The following is a 21,651-nucleotide window of genomic DNA, read 5'->3' as shown; positions in this document are numbered from 1 at the left end:
AAGAGACACACGCTGCTGAAAAAAAAATCTTACCTGCTTTCTTTGTCTGTTCATTTCAACGCAGTGAAGAGCCTGAACGGGACAGATGAGCCGTTGTATTTAGCAGATGAATTGACTTGAAACTGTTTAGAAGTTGTATAAACATTCCTGACACAGTATTCAAATTAATGGAGTTCAAATTATCAGTTATCAATACAGATCGTTGTCATTTGGGAAAATGTGGATGGTTGGTTTGGAGATCCGGCTCAGCTCAGGTTTCTGGGTATGAATGAAGTTTTTGGTGTCAGAGTGTTGATGTCAGAGTTCTACAGCGATGATGTGATAACTGAACATTATACATCATGTGTCATAGATCATCAAGGTTCTAACAAAACTCTTCACGGCATTTTACAGCTCCCATCTTCATTTTCATTCATGAAGTTATGGTAAAAGCACTGTGGGAAAATATTGATATTATATTATATAACACCAACATCTTTCTACTGGTAACATAAGTAATACCTATGTCCCACACAGTTCTTTCTATATTAATGTAAACCTACTCAAACTGAAGCTAAGACTTGACACTTCAATGTAGTACCCATTATTTTATTCCAACCTGAATGTGCTGAAGTTCAGGGGCTGCAAAAATGTATAATTGTCCAAATGGTCTTGACTGTATTTTTCAAACAGGTATGATCATAGCCATTGATGAAAAGTCAATTTAAGAACATTTTCCTTTGACTTCAAGCTGTATTTCAGTGTAGTGTCAGATAATGGTTGGGTCATCCACAGAATTGGCGATCATCAAAATGTAGCACTACCTTCAAATGTACTCAACAGGTCTTAACAGATGCCTTTTCAAGATAAATCCAGACAAGGAGACCAAAGTGGAAATGAAAGAATATAAAAAAAAAAAACAGCAGTCCATTAATCCCATGGTTCTTTCATTGATCACAAACTTTACATCCTTAGAAATGAAGAGAGAGTAAAAGGCATCGCACAAACACACTCCCACACATAGACACACACACACAAGCCACTCTCTTTCATACACAGACAGGTTAAAAGTATTACCAAAAGTGTTCCACACATTTCCAGTTGAATTTGTTAATTTGATATTAGCTTGTATGCTAATTTGTGATGTTTACACACAATGTATATACATGTATTATATTATGTGAATATTACATTAATTTTACATTACAGTATATATATTACAATTAGTTACACATATTTTCACCATAACAGGAAGAAATATCAAAAGTTAATTAAATTAAATGTGTATTTACGTTATCTCTTTTCAATACAAATATGCATTTTTGTTGGTGTAATGATCCCATAATCAGATATAAAGATACAGATATTATCAGAGCCTTTATGTAGGAATAATGGCTCTTAGGAACAGTGAACTATAATGTGTTATTCAACTTCACTACAACTGCTTAAAAGAGAAAAGGTATTTTAATTGTGTTGTACATTTTGCAACTTAGTACTGTACTTAAAATGCTAAATTATGCAAAACAAAACATTTCTGAAGACAGCACATACACCGTAACATCCCTAAATCCCTACATACTTTAAAAGCTCGCATGATAGCAAATCAAATATCAATAATGCCACTTTATTTGAGAATATGATGTTATTCTCAACGAGGAAGGTGTTGCTGAAATTTAGAATATTTCTTTTTAATCATCAATAGACACAGCAAATTCTCAGTAATGTAAATGATCATTCATGTACTGAATAATAAATTGTATGACCCATAAAATATAAACATATATTTCAATAGAAATGTACATTTCAAATGAAGGTATTTTTATTCAGTCATAAAAAATAATTTTAGCATACAAAAGTTACACATAAGTAAAAGTGTTCTCTATCAGTAATCAATTATCATATCTTCATGCCAGCATTACAACTAAAGAAACACTGGCTGAAGTTCATTATAATACAGCAGAAAAAGAGATGACAAGAGAGATGTTCATTTTGGAATGAATCCCTTCAATCATTACAGTCTTCCCTGTTCATATTATCTAAGTGGCACAGCTGTCTCCTTCAGCCACTTTACATTTTAATGTCATAAGATTCAATGCATGAGACGAGGCAAAACCAACTGAATTAAAGTCATGTCAATAATCAGAAGACTAACAAAAGGCATGTAAAATATTCATGCGGAAGAAAAAAAAATGAAATGAAGAAAACAGTAACATTAATATGAAATACCAACAGCGAAGCCTAATTGTGATGAGTTGTGGTCAGTTCAGCTAAATGTGAATTTAAAATCAAATTCTTGGTTATTAGTAAATGCCTTTCTAAGATGTTTTACTGGAAGATTTTACATCCTGAGATCAGAACTCACTACTGTACAATAAAAACAGAGCTGTCGGCGTGTCTGAATTGAATACACAATACATTTGTACTGTATACATTGCAGAAGTGCATTTAAACACACACAGATTTTATTCATGTGAACTTTTATGATCTGTGAGACGTCCTGTGCTCCGTCTGCAGCAGACAGCTGTTAGAATCAGTAATGTAACTGGAATGTCATGTCAGACGAACTGAACATTAGAGATGTCCATAACAGAAAAACAAAATGCTTCCTTAGAAAGCAGAAACGATCAAATGTAAATTCTTAGCCACTGCGTAACAACAATGGCCACATTTTTTTTCAAATGTACACGTGACTCTGCCACTGGCAAATGAGATGATAACCAGCTTTCCTAAAGAGGATGTCAATCTTTAAGTAGGAATGTTGATGCCGTCATACTGTGTGTTTAAGGCAGTGTACAAAGGAGAAAACTCCAGCAGCAGATCAGCAGTTACAGCTCAGGGCACTCTTAAACTCTGCGTCTGTGCGTTCGTTTCGTCACTTTGTCTGGTGAGGTATTGCAGAGAGAGTTGGGGATGGGGCCAGACAGAGTGTCAAAGTTGAGGAGTGACCTTTGACGCCCTAAAGGCTCTGATTTCAACCCTCAGGTCTTTAGCAGTGGGACTCTTTTTCATCAACGGGGAAGTAACCGTCCTTAGTGGGAGGTGCTTTCTGATGGAGGCTGTCGCCATCGGCTGCGAAGATGGCGAGCAGCTTCTCCTGCTCCTGCTTTGTCTTCGGTAACTCAGTGGAAGGAGTGGTCAAGAAAGCGACGCGCTGTGAACAGAAATTTTATCAATTATTCAAATTATATTATTGTTATATATGAGTAATTAAATATGTAAGTGATTGACGGCTATTCATTTCCGAATAAAACATTTTTACATAAAGGAGCTGACATCAGAGGAAGTTACCTACTAAAGAATGTAACCAGTAAATTTATCTGAGGGATTACGCAAAATCAGTAATGTTTTTTGACTTTTCCTTGTTTTGCTTTTTTTGCCTTTATTTCATGGTGAAAGTAGAAATGCAGACAGGAAATGAAGGAAGAGAGAGACATGATACCCGGCCAGAATCTAACTGTGGATGTTGTGCTTATACAGTATGGAGAATGCTTTAACCACTAGATTACCAGGATGAGCATTTGATTATTTTCAAAAGAATTTAAAATAACTGCAATATTTAGGCTTTAATGGCTTTGTACGTTGTTGTTTCTGACCACTTGGGGGCAGTGTAATAAACTGTAAACATAGCACTGACATATTAATGCATTACAAAGATGATGTGGTTGACGTATTAGCAACTGTCCAGGAGATGTGGAGCAATATTAACATTGACTCGGAGTCACGTTGTTGGCCACCTGATGAATAAGGTCAATATTCAAACATCTTTGAACTGTGGTTTGGACTCCGCCAACTACTGAGGGAAGTATCTGGCTATTAAGATGCAAAATTGTCCGCTATGTTCTGCAACTAGTCAGTACTTTTGTCTGCCATTTTAGTCTGACATCAGAGGTGCCTACTGAAAACAAAGGTGGTCCTAGTGTTGAACTACACAGTAAAGTTTCAGGGCATGAAACGAAAATAATCAGCTAAAAGATGTTAAAATGCTTTTGAAATAGAGCTGAGAATTTGCTCCTGAAAAGGATAGTTTTTAGGTGAAACATACCTCTCTCAGTGTTCCAGGGGTGTAGTACAGTTTCACGGCCACCCAGACAGGGATACACAGCATGGAGGACAGAGCCAGGATCCAGCCTATCCCATTGCCCCACCATGGGTATATGTATTCATTGTTGTACTTCAGAGGTGAGTACTTGATCAAGGCGAAGGCAAAGGTTCCCTGTTAACAGAGAGAGTAAGAATATTTCATAGTTTTATTTTCAAAATATGATTTTAAATAGCTGATTATAATCCTTGACCCCAATTTTAACACTAATCTTATCCACTAACATATTATTATAAAATGTATTTTCCACACTGGCCACCAGAGGCTGCTCTGCTTCCAAGAAAGTGATGCAAAAACATGCATAGTTAGAATGAATGTGAAACCCACAAAGCATGTCGCAGGGGTGAAGAAAAGCCAGCAGTATTTGATGACAGGGCTGGGGCGATAGCCAATCATATCCTCTATGTTGTCATAGAAACGGTCAGCACCTGGGAGAGATGAGAGAAACGCAGTGGAGACTTACATCAATATCTAATAATCATCTGTGTCATGTTTGAAGAGCAGTGGAAAAACATCACATTAATACTCCTCAACTAATTACTGCTCAGTGGCTAAATTAGGCCACTTAATTGTGTTATTTGGCTCAAGAAAACTATTCCTTAGAATTTATTTTATTCATTTGATTATTAAAAATAAACCATCAAATAGAAATAACACTCCCTTCACTCAGCCTCAGCCTCCAAAGCTCTGCATCAAACAAAAGAGAGCCTTGGAGAGCAGTGGATGAGAATGAATGGTGCCTAGTGAGACTAAAGCCTTTGTCTTTTAAATACCCCCTTCAAATGTTCCTGAATAGCCTGAGTAATACACTCACCATAAATCCAAGCAATGCAAACAGTTTCAAAAATAGCCACAAAGAGCAGACACATCCCACTGGCTGCATAGTAGTCAAAGAGCTGGAAGACGTACATTCCTCCCTGTGGGGGCAAACATGGGTTTATTACCCTGAGGGAAATGAAGCTAAAGAAAACCTGCATGCAGTCAACTGAAGACAAAATCTGAGAACACTGTGAAAGTCAATGATCTATTTTGTTCTTGCACTTGCAATTCTGCAAAGTGCAACATTCATATTCAGACCAGTGTTGCAGTCGAGTCACTAAACCTTGAGTCCCCAGTGTTTGAGTCCCAATCAGCACGGTTGAATCTGAATTGTGTTACGAGATGGGCTCCAATGCTCTCGCAAGCATGTGCCCTCTCACACTTATGGATGCGCGATATTATCTATAGTCCAATCATCCTGTTGTCACCCTGTGAAATTGCCAATATGCTATGGTAGGGCAAATTAAACTTAATATTAATTTAATACTGTTAATAATTATAATAATCAAGCCAAATATCATCTTTACATTGGCAAAGGCATAATAAGCTATTGACGATGGCTCTGATGACTGTCGATCACCAAGATCATCATCCATCGGCACAACCCTACTCACACTAAAATAAAACAGTCAGTCCTCATCTTCAACTTCTGAGTCTGAATGCAGTCAACGCTCAAGTCTGAGTCCAATTCTGACTCGTCACTGCTCAAGTCCAACTTGAGTCACGAGTCCTTAAAATCAGGCCTCGAGTTATCCTCAGGTCCAAGTCCTGGAGTTCAGTACTACAACACTGATTCAGACAGCACACAGTTTGAGAATCGATTTTGTCTGGACATGAAGGGACTTTAGAGGAATGTGCCGTTCATGTGGACAGAAGGTTGTGCTGACGAAGCTGTAGTCGGCAGAATATGCAGTTTCACTTTAAAATTTGTTTGGTAGACTGCTTGTCATTTCATCAGTGCGGCAAAAAAGGAAGCTTTCACTTAAAGGCCTTACTCAAACAACCATTGCAGCTTCACCTTTACTATCCTATTTACACTCTTAAATTATGACTCATTATCATAATGTCAGTCATTGTTAATATACTTGTTTAATATCACCTTGAAAAAGATGTTTATGAAAATTCTGTCATGCAAAATATAAAGATTATATGGTTATTTTGTAATCACTGTAANAAAACAGTCAGTCCTCATCTTCAACTTCTGAGTCTGAATGAAAAAAAGAAAAGAAAAAAAAGAAGTGGAGTCACTGGGACTAACCTCTGTCAGCATGATGAGCCCCATTAGGAAGGACACAATGGCCACTCCCAGGATGAAGAGCTCCCTGCGGTTCTTACGGCGGAAGGTGGAGGGATACATGTCTACCATGGCTGTCACCAGGCTCTCCACACACACAAACTGATCGGGAGGGAAACATCCAAAGTATGAGATATTTGTACTATACATATATACTGTATATTTCTGTGTGTGTGCCAATGGTAATGTATGTGATTTCTGACCTATTCAAAAATATACTACACAAGCTAAATTTTACCCATTCTCTCAGTAGACTAAAAGGACTGTGCAGTAAGAGTTATGTCTGTATAACTGCACTGCCTGAACCCTGTGTGTGTGTGTGTGTGTGTGTGTGTGCGTGTGTGTGTGTGTTTAGTTGTGGTACATATGTTGGTCTCACCTGACTGTCCAGTCCCAGAAAGACAATCATAATGAAGAAGAAGCAGGCCCACAAAGGGGAGAAAGGCATCATGGACACAGCTCGAGGGTAGGCTATGAAGGCCAAACCTGGACCTGGTTTAGACACAGTTCAAATGTGCTTTTCTCATTAAAAATTTCCATTACTGATCATTTTTGCCCATGGGAATGCTATGAAAATGTTGATTGATTCCCCCAACTTCAAATTCATTCTCATACAGTAATTTTTAATGTCATATGCTCAGTGTGCTGTCACATGATCACAATGAACTGCATATTGTTGAGCTGCTCAGCTTTCCAGATAAAGTCTAGTGCGTGATTCATATCTTAAGTCTTTTTAGAATAATTCAACCAAAGTAAATCAGCGGAAATAGAAGTAGAGGATGATATACCTATAGCATCTAACCTATAGTATGAATGCAGTGATCTGTTTTCATAAAGTTAAGTAAAAGAACCACCAACCAGATTCTGCCACTTCTGAGATAGGTACATTCTGCTCGTAGGACATAAAGCCCAGGATGGAGAAGATGGCGAAGCCAGCAATAAAACTGGTGCCACTGTTTAGGAAGCAGAGGGACAAGCAATCCCTGGAGACAACACAGAGAGGGAGACATAATGAATAAAAACAAATATTACACAGCAATGTCTGTCCTCAAGAAGTGATTCCCTTCATATAAAAAAATAAGACATTTACACTAACTAAACAACAGATTAAACATTACTGACATTTAAGGTGGACTACAGAGATTAGTGTTGATCATAATGCTCACTGACTGCGTTATCATTTCAGTCCACACCTGTAGCAGTTGTTGTTATATTTGTTGTAGCTTCCCAGTGCAGTGAGGCAGCCCAGGCAGATGGCATAAGAGAAGAAGATCTGAGTTCCAGCATCCATCCATACCTAAGGACAGATCAGAAACAAGAGAGTCAAATAGAGAAAATACATTCAAAGGGAGAAGACGGTAATAATTTTAATACAAAACCTTTTTTGTTGCAGTGTTTTATTATGTTGATTTTGAAGTATCCCATGGGGAAAATTAACTCCATCAACTGATGAAAGTAGCTTTTAAACTGCCCTGAACATTTATATAAGTATTATGTAAAATACTCAACTTTAAAAATGTGTCTTTTGAGAAACACTGTACATTTTTTCACACAATCTGGATTCAACCCACAGCCACAAAACCCATAGCTTCTCTGTTACCAAACCAGCTTCCTACGTAACCGAGCTGCCAGAGTTCAAACAGAACCATCAGCTGATCGTGTAACAAGCACAATGTGTAACAGTTATCAGTTTACCTTTTTTTCATTATTTTGCTCTGCATGCTTTCAAATGATTAACAGTAATACAAAACGATGTATTGCTAACACTGAAGGCTCAGCTCACTCGCTTGTGTGGAAATAGATTTCAAACCCATGCACGTGAGGAAGGACTCTCTAGTGTTTGTACACTGATGTTTCATTACTTAGGAATATGTATCCTCCCAGTCTATTGACAAGGGACACCTCACTAACAATATAAGGTTAATATGACAAAAAAACAAAATTCGTACTGCATCAAATGTTGGGGACTCTCCATCACTTCAGCCCCAGACTCAGTGATGATTCGCTGTTAAGCCTTTTTAACTCAGTGATGTCCATTGTGAGCTTGATTTTCACACAACCTCTCATCTATTCTCCATATTGAAAGTGTTACCTCCACTCAAACTGCATCATCTCTTCTTAAAAACACAATTTATCTCCCAATGCAGCTATCAAATCTGAAGTTCCTTACTCCAGAACTCACCCTCTCAACACCATCGTCCTAACATCACCCAACCAGCAAAGCCTATTATCCATCTCAGTCATTCTGAGGCATAAAGTGCAGCACTTTTCCACCCTCTCTTTGAACACTCACTCGCACTTCAAAATTTAAATGAGGTTTCTCTTTATTCTTGCAGTTCTGGTAAAGTGCCTCCAGAGCACTGGGGCATGTTTAAGGCAGCTGGCAGCCAGGACTGAAGGTCTGATTGACTGGGGGTCCAACCAACAACATAGCACAAAAGCAGGTATTTCCAAAGGTACCAACTCCACCAGCCTAGCTTGTCTTGGCCTGCGGACACAGGGTTTGTATTCATCCCCAGAGCCCTGAGAGGGATTGAAGAGGGCCCCTCTTTTGGATTTTCACACTGGTTGCAATGTAACAGAAAGTAAAGAAGCCCATGTTACTACCAACAACCCAAATCCACTCGCAGCATTGTTTGTCCAAACAGCTTAAAAGGAACCTATGTTCATATTCAGCACAAAAACAGGAAGCAATGTGATTTTACTGCCTCAAAAAGTCATACAAGTAGATGGATGGACGCACAAGATTTATGTCTTCTCTCCTTAAACCTCCACTAACTGATTTTTTGACATATAACTTATAACTTAAGTTAATAAAGTGGACTTGTCAGCAACTGAGTTACGTTCAGCAACAGTTTTGCAAGACTAGCACGTGTAATGTGTTAATATTTGTGAAATGAAACTGCAGAGATGGCATAAGCTTCGGGGAGTCAGAGGACAGGTTGGTGGGACATGACCTGAAACACTTTTAGTAACTCTAAGTTCTAAAAATGTGCTGAAATTATCCATCAGTATGGGTGAGTATGACCATGAAATTGTGGATGTGCATAATGTATCTGCAGGCCTGGTCATCCCAAGGCAGTACTGTACCAGTTTGTGCCAGTTTTACCAATATTAAGGCATCAAAGCATTTTGCAAAGCATTAAATGCTGGTAGACATGGGTTTTTTTCAGTTGTATCTGCATAGCTATGAGTGTGTCCTTCTGTGTATGTTCAACAGATCGAACTGAGAATCTGAATGCAAGTGCAGCTCCAGCCTACCTGTGGGTCAGATAGGCGTCCCAGGTCAGGGTAGAGGTAGAAGTGGATTCCCCTGGAGGCTCCTGGCAGGGTGACCCCTCTGATCAGCAGGATCAGTAACATAGCATATGGAAAGGTGGCTGTGAAGTAAACCACCTGCAGAGAAACAGCAGCACTTTGTCATCAGGCATACGTCTCTGCTTGGCTTATAGCAGTTTGTCCCTTTGTAGAAATTCATCCTTCTTCATGATGTTTGTTTAGGCAAAAAAGATCAAAAAGGATGAATGTGGATGCAACTATTCATCTCCACTGGTGTGTCTCTGGTAAAAATGGAGGATTTGCTCTATTTCCAAAGGTTTAAATAACTTCATTAGTGTTCAACACTAGGTGTCACTAGACACTCTAGACACTGGACATTCTAACTTATTTACTGGGACCAGAATAGGTCTTATTCCCATATAGAGTATTTGTTTGTCATGAATGGAGGACAGGTTTTACCTTTCCAGTGGACTTCACTCCCTTCCAGATGCAGAAGTAGCAGATAACCCAGGCAACGGCCAGACAGATAACCAGGTCCCAGTTCAGAGAGCCGATGTGATGAATGCCTGAGGAAATTCTCAGGACTCTGCGCCTGTGGCACAAACATGCAACAGACAAACATTTGAAATGTTTTATCTAGTCTAAGAATTCATTGTAACCCATATTCAGTGTATTTATGTTCACAACTCTTCCAGTATAATATTTTGTCTGTGCTCTCAGGAGCTTGGAAGCAAAGGGTCTCTAAGCAATTCAAAAGACCATGTGGCTAAAAAGCAAAACCTTTGAAGTTGTAAAAGTTGCATCTAGTGTTACGATCATACATTTTTAAAACCTTCTTGTTGAGATGAATATTTTGTGAATTTGCTGGCACATAAGGCCATTTGAGGACATACTCAACAAAAAGGCACTTACTCCCAGAACTCAATGACAGGAGAGGTGGCGTTCTCATGGTGATTGATGGAGCTATTCCCCCTCTGAAATGCCATACAGGAATCTTGAATGAAGGAAAGACAAAAAGACATTCAATCCTGTGAAGAAATCCAAGCTTTCTCTGAGGTTTCCAAGTTACACACAGGCAAGTGAAACAATGCCACCACTGAGACGGAGAAGTGAAATGGTGCAGGAACACTCACTCCCTGAAGATAAAATAAAACTACAAATGAATAAAATGTTAAAGTGGATCAGAAAAATCAAAATAACACAACATATAATATACGATAACTAAAGCTATGAAAACCAAAAACTTGATCTACAAGGAGCTCCTCAGTCCATGAGTACACCAGCAACAGGCTCTGCCATCAGTTCCCCATTGCAGAATTGTCTTGTTTCTTTTCTTTTCTTTTCTTTTTTTGTGCTTTTTATGCCTTTATGATAGCACAGTATAGAGAGAGACAGGAAATGGGGAGGCAAAAAGAGGGGGGAATGACATGCAGTAAAGGGCCATCTGATGCGGGATTCGAACCGGGGCCGACTGCAGCGAGGACTGTAGCCTCTACATATGGGGCGCCTGCTCAACCCACTACGCCACTCGACGCCCCTGTCTTGTTTCTTTTCTAAGCAAACTTGTGCTTGCGCTTGCCAAAATGGAGGCCTGGCTACACCAGTTTAAATACATGGTTACATATACACTAAACATCTCTGGCTGTTGTTATGGAGTGTATTACCCGTGTTCCAGGAGTTGTTGCAGGAGGCCCAGGGCAGGTCCCATGTGAAAGAGTTAGACAGGAAGAAGATGGCCCAGGCTAACACAACGATGTAGTAGATGTTGAGCAAAGCAACAATCACCTGGGTAGCATAACCCACTCCTGGAAAAGAAAACATCAGGTTTATGGCATTTACTGAGCAGTACGAAACAAACAGCCATTATTATTACTTTTTGGCAAAAAAAAAATGAAAATCAATTGCAGAAAAGCTGCAACCATGCAGCTTGTTTTAACAAATGGGCCTTTGAGGAACTCTGCATTTTTCACACAGTCTTTCTCTCTCTACTCCTTACAGTCACCTGGAACTCATTACTATATCTTTTAATTTACCTCCATAGAGGTATGTGTTTTTAATATAGTGTTGTGATGAGGCATTGTCCTGCAGATATTTTCTGCTCACACTGTCAGTCAAGAGCAACGTGTATGCCATTAAACAAGCACACCTGGAGTTGCACTGAGTGTGTAGTTTGGTTGCAGCAGTGTATTCGACAGCAGTCTGAGGACATTTCAAATTCGATTTAGTTTTTCTCAAGTGGCTCACAGAAATTATTCTGAATCAGTGACAAGAGCTCCCTGACAGTTCCATTCTCTATAGTCAAAGAGGCATAATTTAACCTTGGAAGAAGCATATCTTTCCAGTGTTTGATTAAACCCATCCTCAGCTCACCGCTTCTGCCCTTTCAAATGACTGCATCAGACTAAATTACATGCAGGCCAAATTATAATATGCTCAATTTTTTGGTTAAACTCTTCCTCCAACACATGATTGCACGCCTGACTCGACTCTCCCCTAGCTGTTATGAGTACAGGCTGATTACAGGCTTATTGGAGGGCAGCTGAATGCTACAAGCATTGGAGAAATGTGTTGTTAGCCAGTGTTGGTTGCTTTCCAGCCATTTGTATGACATGTATCACCCTCCCACATCTGTATGGCATGCACATAACACATGCACACAAACAGTTATACACATACTGTATATACACAAAGGCTAATGATAAATGAAAATGATACATGGACATAAACAGACTGAAATTCCTTTCATCCCACATTGTTGTACAGATATATGTTGCCAGGGCTTTGCCCTCATAAATTTTTGAATGTATCCTGTGTGGTGCACAAGCAACTCATTGTTACAGAATAACACACATACTGTGGTCATTAGATCATGACATATTTACATTCAAAACATCATGAAGATGGGTGCACCCCTGCACATACACTTTTACAAAGCATAAGATACAGCTTAGTGATATCATGAAAGTGAAAAACAGATCAGCAGATCTTGGGAGTGCATGGCACTAAAACTGCTATGCTGAGGAGATTGAGCCACTCATGGTGCTGTACAGCATTTTTACATGTTAAATATAAAGTAAATCACATTTATGTAAAAGAAAAAAAAAAGAAAAAGAAAAGTACCTTCAAACAAAGGGCAGATCTTCCTCCAGCAGGTGATACCTCCCTCGCTGGTATACTGACCCAGAGCCGTCTCCAGGAAGAAGACCGGGATCCCACAAGCAAACAGGAAGATGAGGTATGGGATAAAGAAGGCACCTGACATAAGCACACAGATTCAAGGAACACTTCATTCAGATGCCTTCAGTATGCTCTCAAGCAATGTAGAATAGTAGAGACACATGCTAATTGTTTATAGGTTCTGTAAATGAGATTTTAAACAATAATATAGAAGCAAACAACTATTTTCTATGTAAAGATATGTGGAGTAATGGCGTCCTGAGCAGAGAATGTAATGGATGCCACATCCCCTCTGTATGTGTTGTAATCTGGGTTTCTATGTTCTTTTTTTTTTGGTCTTGGGACTGGCAGCACATGCATGAGTGCATGTGTGTTAGTGCTTGTGAGTGCCTCCTGCTAAACAGTTGGCTCTCCCCACATTCACAGCAAACATGGCGCAGTGCAGTACACAGGGTCCAGGTGATAACCACCTCGCCAAATTCCCTCAACCAAAGACTTTTTTCTAGGCAGGCCTCTAACAGGCCTCTAACAAAGACAGGGATGAGATCAGAGCACATGTGGGCTGGCCATGGCACTACCAGCTCAAATCCCTGTCGGCTGGTGGACCTTCAAAACATCCATAAAGTTTTTTACCGGCTTCCCAGTGTAATTTGTGCGGCTCGGTCCCGGTGGCTTACTCCAAAGCTGAACTTCTATTCCAGTCAGACCATGAAGTCAGTACTGGTCTGGCTTTTACAAGATGGAGAACCCTAGGAGCTGCTAAAGGGCTTCAGCTGGACTCGGAACTGGCTTCTTCTCCTCCATGTGTAAGTAACTCGATGGCTAAATAATGTGACATGTCTGTTTTCATGAGTGACTGGCTGCAGTAGGCATGATAACAGTTAGCTAACTTGCTGTTACCATTATCCAGAATGTGCTCGGCAAATGTTGCTATTGCTAGCTAGCTAACTGTCAGCATTGCAGTAGCATGTCACGGCAATGCTAATGGTTGTGGCTGGATTGTATTTTGTTGGCTCTCGTATACGCAGTCTAACTTTATTCGGTTGTACCTCTTGTGTGTTTTGTTGACTTCGCAACAAGACTTCGCAACACCTTGCAGTCTGAGGACGCGCAGGGAGGGGATGACGGAGGTGTGGCCGACGAAATATTTGTTTTGGTCTGAGATGCTGGTGGTCAAGTGCAACATCTAGTGGCAGTGACAATTATTTACAGAACCTTCAAATTCATTAACACGTTTACACTGTAAGGCACGGTTTGTAAATAAAAAAACAATGTTGATGCAAAATTTCTTCCTTCTTTCATAAATAAATAATATCCAAAGTAAAAGAAATCTGAAATCGTCTATCTACGGGAATCAAAGTTCACTTCCTATGGAAATTTAAAGATTTTATAGTTTGCCAGTTTTATTCTGTATTAAGTGAGGTCTCCTGTGTCAGACAGTAACTAACTGGCTGCATGAAAAAAAACTTTCTGGCTCTTTTCCTAATTTTGGTGAACCATGACCTCCATTGAGCAACTGATCCACAGAATAGATCACACATTAACCCACTTAATGTCTCTTTATGTTCTCTTTATGTTGTGTTTAAACCAAGTGCAATCCTGCCTCAACAACTAGATGCTGTACATGCAGGCAAGACTGCACTCTGAAATGCAACATTTTGTGTCAAACAGGAAACAACAAACAATAACAAACCAGATTTAAGTAATTCCAGCACTTACCTCCTCCGTTCTTATAACAAAGGTAGGGAAAACGCCAGACATTCCCCAGGCCTATAATCTCTCCAGCCACTGACAGAACAAACTCAAGTTTGTTGCCCCACTGACCCCTGTCTGTCATCTTCTCCTCTGTACTGGGCACAATGTCCAGGGGTCTGCTGTGCCCATTGGAGGGTTCTACCTTGGATGTGTTCTCCATCTCACCTGTGCGCCCTAAGGGTTAAATTGAAAAGAGTAGAAGAGTAAAAATAAATATTACAAATGAGAAATAGAGCAAAAGATATAGCTATAGCCTGTCGGATGGTAATGGCAATCATCTCATCTAATTGGTTTGTTTTTCAATGGCAGTTCCTTTGACAAGGAGTTAAAGAGGCAATTCCAACAATCCCATAGCACATGTTCTACAGCTTAGTTTTAATTTGTAGGATCAACAAGTCTCTCTGAATAGTAAAGAGAGAGATGATGTCCCTTAGAGGCAAATCCTACTCCACAAACAGTGACAGTTTTACTGATTCACCACAATGGCTGAGTCTGTCTAAAATTTATATCACCAGATTGATATTTTTTCTAAATCGTTATATATCATGATGTGGTGAAAAATAATAAAATTGTTGACAGTTATGCAGTTACATCAGACAAAAGAACCTTTGGTGTAAGTAATAAAAATTGCACTAAATCAAACATTTTGACAAAAATAACATGACCATCTCATCACACTATGCTTCAACAAACAGTCAATACATGATAATAATGAATTATTGTCCTGCACTTTTCAGTCAAGCAAAGTCAAACAAATCTGGAAAAAATTAAGAAATGGGTTATGAACACAAATTTGACAGTTGTCTTGTAGAGACTCTTTTTGGAATTGACACAGCAGTCATTCTGAAATTGCATCCAATAATTCAGCTCCAGCTAATTCAAAATGCAGCAGCCAGAGTCTATATGCACACAGTCATAGCTAAACATATTACTGTAGTATTTAAATCACTTAAGTGGCACCCATTGAGAAATCAGACCCAGCTTAAAGTTCACCCGACACTCTTTAAAGCACTTAATGGTTTAACTCCTCCTGACCTGCTCACTGAGTATAATCCAGTTGCACCTATCAGGTCTGTAAGTGTCAGTTTTCTAATCTAATCAGTTTCAGGTGCCTGAGGTCCTGAAATCTGTGTCTGTGTCAACATTCAAAAGCAAACTACATTTTCCTAAGATTATGATAAGTTATAATGTGTGTGTGCATGTGTGCGCGCACGCACGCATTTTTAATGCAAAGCACATTCATTTTATTTGTCATTAAATGTGATATATAAGAATATTGCCCTGCTTAGTAAAGGGGGTCTGTTTGGGGCTTAAATGGATTTAAGACCAGGAGAGAGAATAAAGGATTTCAGGACCTTGGCTAGTTCTCAAGGAGATTTCCACTGTGCATGTGATGTGCCAAATATATTTTTTTATGTTTACATGAGCTATAATACATTATATCACTACATCTGCTGTGCTGGGTGAGGTCAGTAATGGCATGATATTACGTGACCATGTTAGACGTTAGTCAAGCCCTCAGCCAGACCCTGTTCGGGGGACCAGTGCTGCTGAAAGAATTTCTCTCTGTGGATGAAACAGACAGCTCACTGACTGTGCTCACTCCTGTCAGGTTGCATTAACAGGCCTCTCACCAGCTCCTCTGTTACCCTTTTATCTCCCTCTGAAACTGTCCACATTCAAACAAGTTCGTCATCAGTCTGCAGGAGGAGACAGTGGAACACATGTTTTGCACTGAACCTCCTTCCCTTCTTCTGTCTTTCATGCATCCACACAAACAAACACAAATTACGTGTTGTGTGACCTGGACCAATGAAGTTGCCTGTATTTGACTTCTGTTACATGTTCTGAAAACAACACAGGCGGTGGAAATCCCATTTAGCCAACAGCCCTGTGTGAAGCCACCTTTAGGAATGTGCTCCTACTGGCATAGGGCAGAGGTCGAGCACAAGTGTGACTCTGTATGTGCTGTGTGCATGGGGTTGGAGGTTGGATCCGTTTTAGGAGCCAAAATCTCCAGCGCTGGTGCCAAATTGCAGCCTGAGGTAAAAATAGAGCCCCTTGTTTTCTAAAAGGAACTTGGTGGGAATGAAGGCTTAGTGCAACAAAAGCAGAGGAGCTCCTCTCCTCTGTGCTGGCAGAAGAGAATCCTCACTGGCCTTGCAGCCAGATCACAGTTTACCTCATTTTTTCATGTTTTCTCAGCGGACACTGGGGGAGCTCATCACACCAGCCAAATACCTCACTTCAAACACATCCTTTTAATAGGTGAATATTTATAGTAGCAAAGTCAGGCTGAAATAGTTTTCACACGTATGTACTTATAGAGCATCAAAAGAGAGGCACACTGTGAGAAAATATGCCAAGACTGAGAATGACCTCATTGAGGCACAGTGGAGCATTATCCCATGAAAAAGCGCCAACTTCACCTCTCTCTGAAAAGCTGTGAACTGCCTATGCAAGTGACTGACTGAGTGACTGACAGGCTGACCTATTGAATGAGTGACTGACTGAATGAAGGACTGGCTGACTTACTGGACATGTTGTGCTGCTGTTTGCTGATCTTAATATATGCATGGTCCTTAAAGGAGTAGTTCGACATTTTAGGAAATAATCATATTAACTTGAGAGAGTTCAATGTTACGATCAGTTCCACTCTCCTGTCTGCATAGAGCACCTTTGATAGCTTAGCTTAGGATGAAGACTTGAAATAGCAAAAGTAACTAAATCTGGAGTCTCTCCTGCTGTCTGGCAACCTCACGGTGACAAGAGTCACTCCGTAGTTGCGCATATGGACGCTTGGTCAGGACCCCTGGGCGTCACTTTTTAACATTCTGTGTACCCTTTAGAATAATCTTCAAAGTTCAGAGGCAACATATATTTTGATTGAATAAGGCGCTACATTTATTAAAAGTGGCAGAATCACCAGGAGGTGGTTGAGGTGGATGGCAGCAGTACAAATTGCATGACTGTCACGCCAGAGACTAGGGTTCACATCTAGATTCCTGTCTGTGGTTAGGTTTAGGCAACAAAAGCACTTTGGTTATGGTTTGGGAAAGATTGTTATGTGGTTTAATACAGTAAAAGTTCACTGTGACTTTAAAATCATGATGTAGTCTCACTCCATATACGTCAGTAGACAATGGCTGCAGTTCGCTCGACTCATGTCAACTTTCAACACAGCAGACAAAATTGGAAGTCTGATTGATGTTGAAAAATGATGAGGGGTTACAGGTGCGTTAAAAAGGGACCCTGTGGGGTCCTGACCGAGCAGACTGCCCAACCCGTAAAAACTATGAACTGTAGTTTTTACTGCTAAGTTTTTGAATGGATGAAACAACTAAGATATGACATATGAATTCGTAATCTTTAAAGGTGCTAGTAGGCTGTTTTTTTTTAACTTTTGGACAGAGCCAGACTAGCTGTTTCCAGTCCAATGCAAAGCTGGGCTAAGATGTCCTCTGTTTAGCTTAAGTACACACATGAGAGTACTGTCAATCTTCTCACCTAACTCTCAGCAAGAAAGCTATTCACTTTCCCACTGTGGTTGAAAGTTTAAGGATTCACCCAATGTCACTGGTGGGTGTCATCAGAACTGTGCTCTGCTGCTTCTGTAACCACACCCAGCAGTGATGTCACAGTGTACTGACACACCCTAGGTAGCCTATATTTTTACATAACTTCAGCAAGGTGAGAAATTAAACCGCTGGATATCAGATCTTTAAATTACACATTTCCTAGCCTACGTGCTCAATTAAGATAAGTGTTTACTAGCCTAGACCATATGTAACTGGTTCTTACCACATAAACGATGTTCCACAATTGGCTCATACAATGAAACCTGAGCCAGTCCTATAGTCAAATCAAACGTGATGGCACATTGACATATTATGACCTTGTTAGCAAGCACTTGCTTGATTACACATCCAGCATACACAGAGCAACTTTAGCATTCAGTTGGAATTTGTGTCACCCTGATGACCATGAGTCCAGTATACCCTTTAGCTCTGTTTTGGTCTTAACCCTTTCCTTAAAGACCCTTTCCCTAATGTTGGCTAACTGTAAAAGTGCTGTGAGTTTATCAGAGCTTTTTTTTTTTTTTTTTAGCTGAAAACAGTTTCCTGGTGTGGCTAGAAACAAGGTTCATGAAAGCAGCAAGCGTGATCCAAAACAGGTAAGTTATGGACAGTTAAACCAGACTACTAGGAATTAGCATCGGTATTGGTCATAAGAATAAGAACCATGCTAATGTCATAATATCATAATATCAATTTAAGAGCAAAAGCCTGAGGATGGGGAATAATGGTCTCCTATTCCTGTGGGACCTCATGGAATCTCATGGACAAAGGCAGTCATCTTGGCGCTTCTCCTAAACACGTGCAGCTCAGAGTTACATCCTCATCATGTCCTGTGCCCCGACGCTCCCACAGTTGGATAATTGCAGGCTAATACATAACCAGATCAGTTACATAAGGCAAAGACAAACCATGTTACACGTCTACCTGTACACAGCAAAGATTTACAATTGCAGCATGTGATGTTGAACATCTAGATGGAAGTTAAAAATGCTCAATTTTGGTAGGTACAAATAAATAAATGAATAAATAAAGGGAAGTAAAAAAAAAAAGTAAAAAGAAATAGCATAACCTGTCAACAAAAATGACATCAACCTGTTTTTTTTTTTGTTTGTTTTTTGAGTTTTAAATATTTGATGAAGTTGAATAATCTGGTGTGATTTCCGATCAATACTTTGGTAAGACTGATAAGTGTCACATAGTCCTGATTACAGCATGGAACAGCATGAATATCAGCATTGGATGCACTGTGCTGCATAGAAATGCACTGAATACAACAAGTAAGTTATAAAAGCCAAGTTTCGATTCCCACATGCAAAGTCTTTGTACGTGAGCGTGTTAGTTATGTTTTAATAATGCAGGCCTTTCATTAGCTGGGCAAAATGAAGAACCATTCATGGCTCTCAGAAACGAACTGTTAAACAACAGCTTCCACTGAGCTCCGCTGCCAATAAATAAACAATCAAATAGAATTCCACGATGGCCACGAATATGTTTATATTCAGCAGTAATTTAAGTCATTATCCATCTGTGACAGAAAAAAAATGAAACCACATGATCAAAGGCACTCACCTTTCATAATGTTGTACAATGACAGTTTCCAGAAGAGAGAGGGGCACCAAATACAGGCCTGCTGCCGTTTCAGGTTTCACTATATAACATACATGGAGGGGCGGAGATCTGAGAAACTGAAAACTTTGGTGCAGCCCGCAGTGAGATTTTCCCTCTGCTTTGCCCCTCTCTGAAGACCCCCCTTCCCCTTCATCCAATTCCATTCAGACACCCCCACACACAAACACACACACACTCACTCACCACAGCACACTAGAGGTCTGTGCTGTCTCAGCGTGGTGGGCTGATTGCGTAACCTTTTGACACACACATTCTCCCAGGGCCTTTCTGTCCAGAGAACAAGCAGAAAGTATGGGGGGAGAGGCTGGTCAGATTTGTATTTTAGGTGGAAATTGTGTATCGCATGCATGTGTGCAATGATCTCAAATATGACTGAGTTTGCTTGAAAAACATAGATACAAAAATGCATCATCCACAAACCTTGTACACTTAAAATAATTTCTGCATGACGTTCAAAATAAGAGCCTCTGATATGTTTCCTTCTGACTGATTGTAATTAAAACATCACTCCTTGCTCCAACACACATCTTTAATTCAGCCCCCGGAAAAGAGCTTTTATTCCCTCAACCAGATTCCTTCCTCACAGACCCAGTAGCCCATTCAGAACATTTTCCCACCACAGGGGTCTAGAGCGGCCCGGTTCAAGGCATTTGTTACAAGGTCACAATCCAGAGGGTCTTTTTGGAGGTGGGGATGGGGGGAGTGATGTGTTTCTGCTTTTCCTGTCTGAAACCTTACAGGGTGAGGTCTTTTTTTGTAAACTCCCCACCATCCCCCACCACCACCAAATCAAATTACAATTCAAGACACAAACACATTAGTTTTCTGTAAAAATTAAGGCATCTGCAGTTGACTTCAGTTTTGTGGCAGTTTTGACAACAACCAACCTGTTTATTTCCTGAATGAGTCCAGATCTCTCTCTAAGTCTCTCTGCAATTTTCAGCATTAGTATAGCTTCTGGCCACAAACATGACAGTGCATCCCATTACCAACAGCTCTAATTCCATTTGATGGCATGACCTCATAGTAGCTCATCAAAGAGAATCCTACAGTATGATATCATAGCAAAGATACAGCAGCATCCTAATCCCCAATAGCCAAATTTCCATAACATATAAAACCGTAAACCTTAACCATAAAATCATAACATGTTGTTGTCACACTGCAGTATTTGTAGGGATTAAACAAATTAAATATAACATGTTATTGAGCGTTAGAGGTGGTGTATTTTGTTATATTTGGACAGAGCCAGGCCAGACTAGCTGTTATAGCTGTTTTCCCCTTTTCCAGTCTTTGTGCTATGCTAAGCTAGGCTAACTGCCTGCTGACTGTAGATTCGAATTGTATAGTGAGAGATATCAATCTTTTCATCTAATTCTCTGCAAGAAGGTGAACACCTCCCTTTCGCCAAATTGTCAATTGATGATTCCTTTAAGATAAATATGGGACATTGCATGTGCCCTAAGATAAAAAGTTCAAAACTTGTGAAAAAAAAAACAAAAAAAAAAACTTTCAGTGGTTATTTGTGGTAAAAGTCTAATTGTGCATCTATTTCTTACTTCCAAATCGTTTGTCACTATTTCATCCAGAGTCGTGGTCATGCTTGCAAACATCCATGGGACAAAAGAGGACAACTCAACAGAGGGGAGCTCATTAATGAACTGTATTTTTTCATTCTCTCTGCAGCCTCCTGCTGCTCTCTAACTGTACAGCCACAGGTCACCGCTCAGATTGTACTCTGTTTACTCCAAAATGCCTGTCCTGTCTCTTCAGATCAAACTCAAACGTGCTGGTTCAGTTAGATGAGTGAAAGCAAATGGTTTAAGGTTCTTCTGACACGGGAAGTTGGAATTTAGTCCACAGCAATTCAGACATTGCAGAGGATCACTTACTCACAGAGCTTGTTAATGATTAATATTAGGTCAGTTTGATCCAAGAAATACCATATATTAAACTACACTGGCTAACTTGAGGTCAGTGGAAGGACAGAACATCAGATGTTTTAACTGGTTGACAAGCTTGGAAAATCAAGTTTTTGAGTG

The 21,651-nt window shown here is 39.9% G+C and overlaps 1 protein-coding gene across 1 annotated transcript; it reads right to left on the bottom strand.

Annotated features, from left to right (window-relative positions):
• Positions 1-1,582: 1,582 nt before the first annotated feature.
• On the bottom strand, positions 1,583-19,695 carry LOC111229590 (sodium- and chloride-dependent GABA transporter 2-like). Its single transcript, XM_022755970.1, has 15 exons — positions 19,550-19,695; positions 14,367-14,576; positions 12,591-12,725; positions 11,135-11,275; positions 10,383-10,464; positions 9,930-10,062; positions 9,453-9,587; positions 7,385-7,488; positions 7,050-7,174; positions 6,571-6,683; positions 6,156-6,293; positions 4,893-4,995; positions 4,406-4,506; positions 4,022-4,192; positions 1,583-3,130 (listed from the first exon to the last, which is right to left on the bottom strand). Exons 1-15 carry the CDS (start codon positions 19,554-19,556, stop codon positions 2,966-2,968), a joined length of 1,863 nt encoding a protein of 620 aa, XP_022611691.1. The 5' UTR covers positions 19,557-19,695; the 3' UTR covers positions 1,583-2,965.
• Between the last annotated feature and the right edge of the window lie 1,956 nt (positions 19,696-21,651).

This window comes from Seriola dumerili, unplaced genomic scaffold, assembly GCF_002260705.1.
Source record: "Seriola dumerili isolate Sdu_G_001 unplaced genomic scaffold, Sdu_1.0 BDQW01000242.1, whole genome shotgun sequence".
In the NCBI taxonomy this organism is placed as follows: Eukaryota; Metazoa; Chordata; class Actinopteri; order Carangiformes; family Carangidae; genus Seriola; species Seriola dumerili.
The sequence above is the reverse complement of the archived record's forward strand: the minus strand, read 5'-3'. Positions and strand labels throughout refer to the sequence as shown.

What these genes read in the sequence shown, in the direction of transcription:
- LOC111229590 (XM_022755970.1), bottom strand. An exon ending in CTCAGAAGTGGCAGAATCTG is followed by an intron (nt 6,684 to 7,049) that starts GTTGGTGGTTCT and finishes TGTCTAAACCAG; the next exon opens with GTCCAGGTTTGGCCTTCATA. An exon ending in GGCTCATCATGCTGACAGAG is followed by an intron (nt 4,996 to 6,155) that starts GTTAGTCCCAGT and finishes TTGCCCCCACAG; the next exon opens with GGAGGAATGTACGTCTTCCA.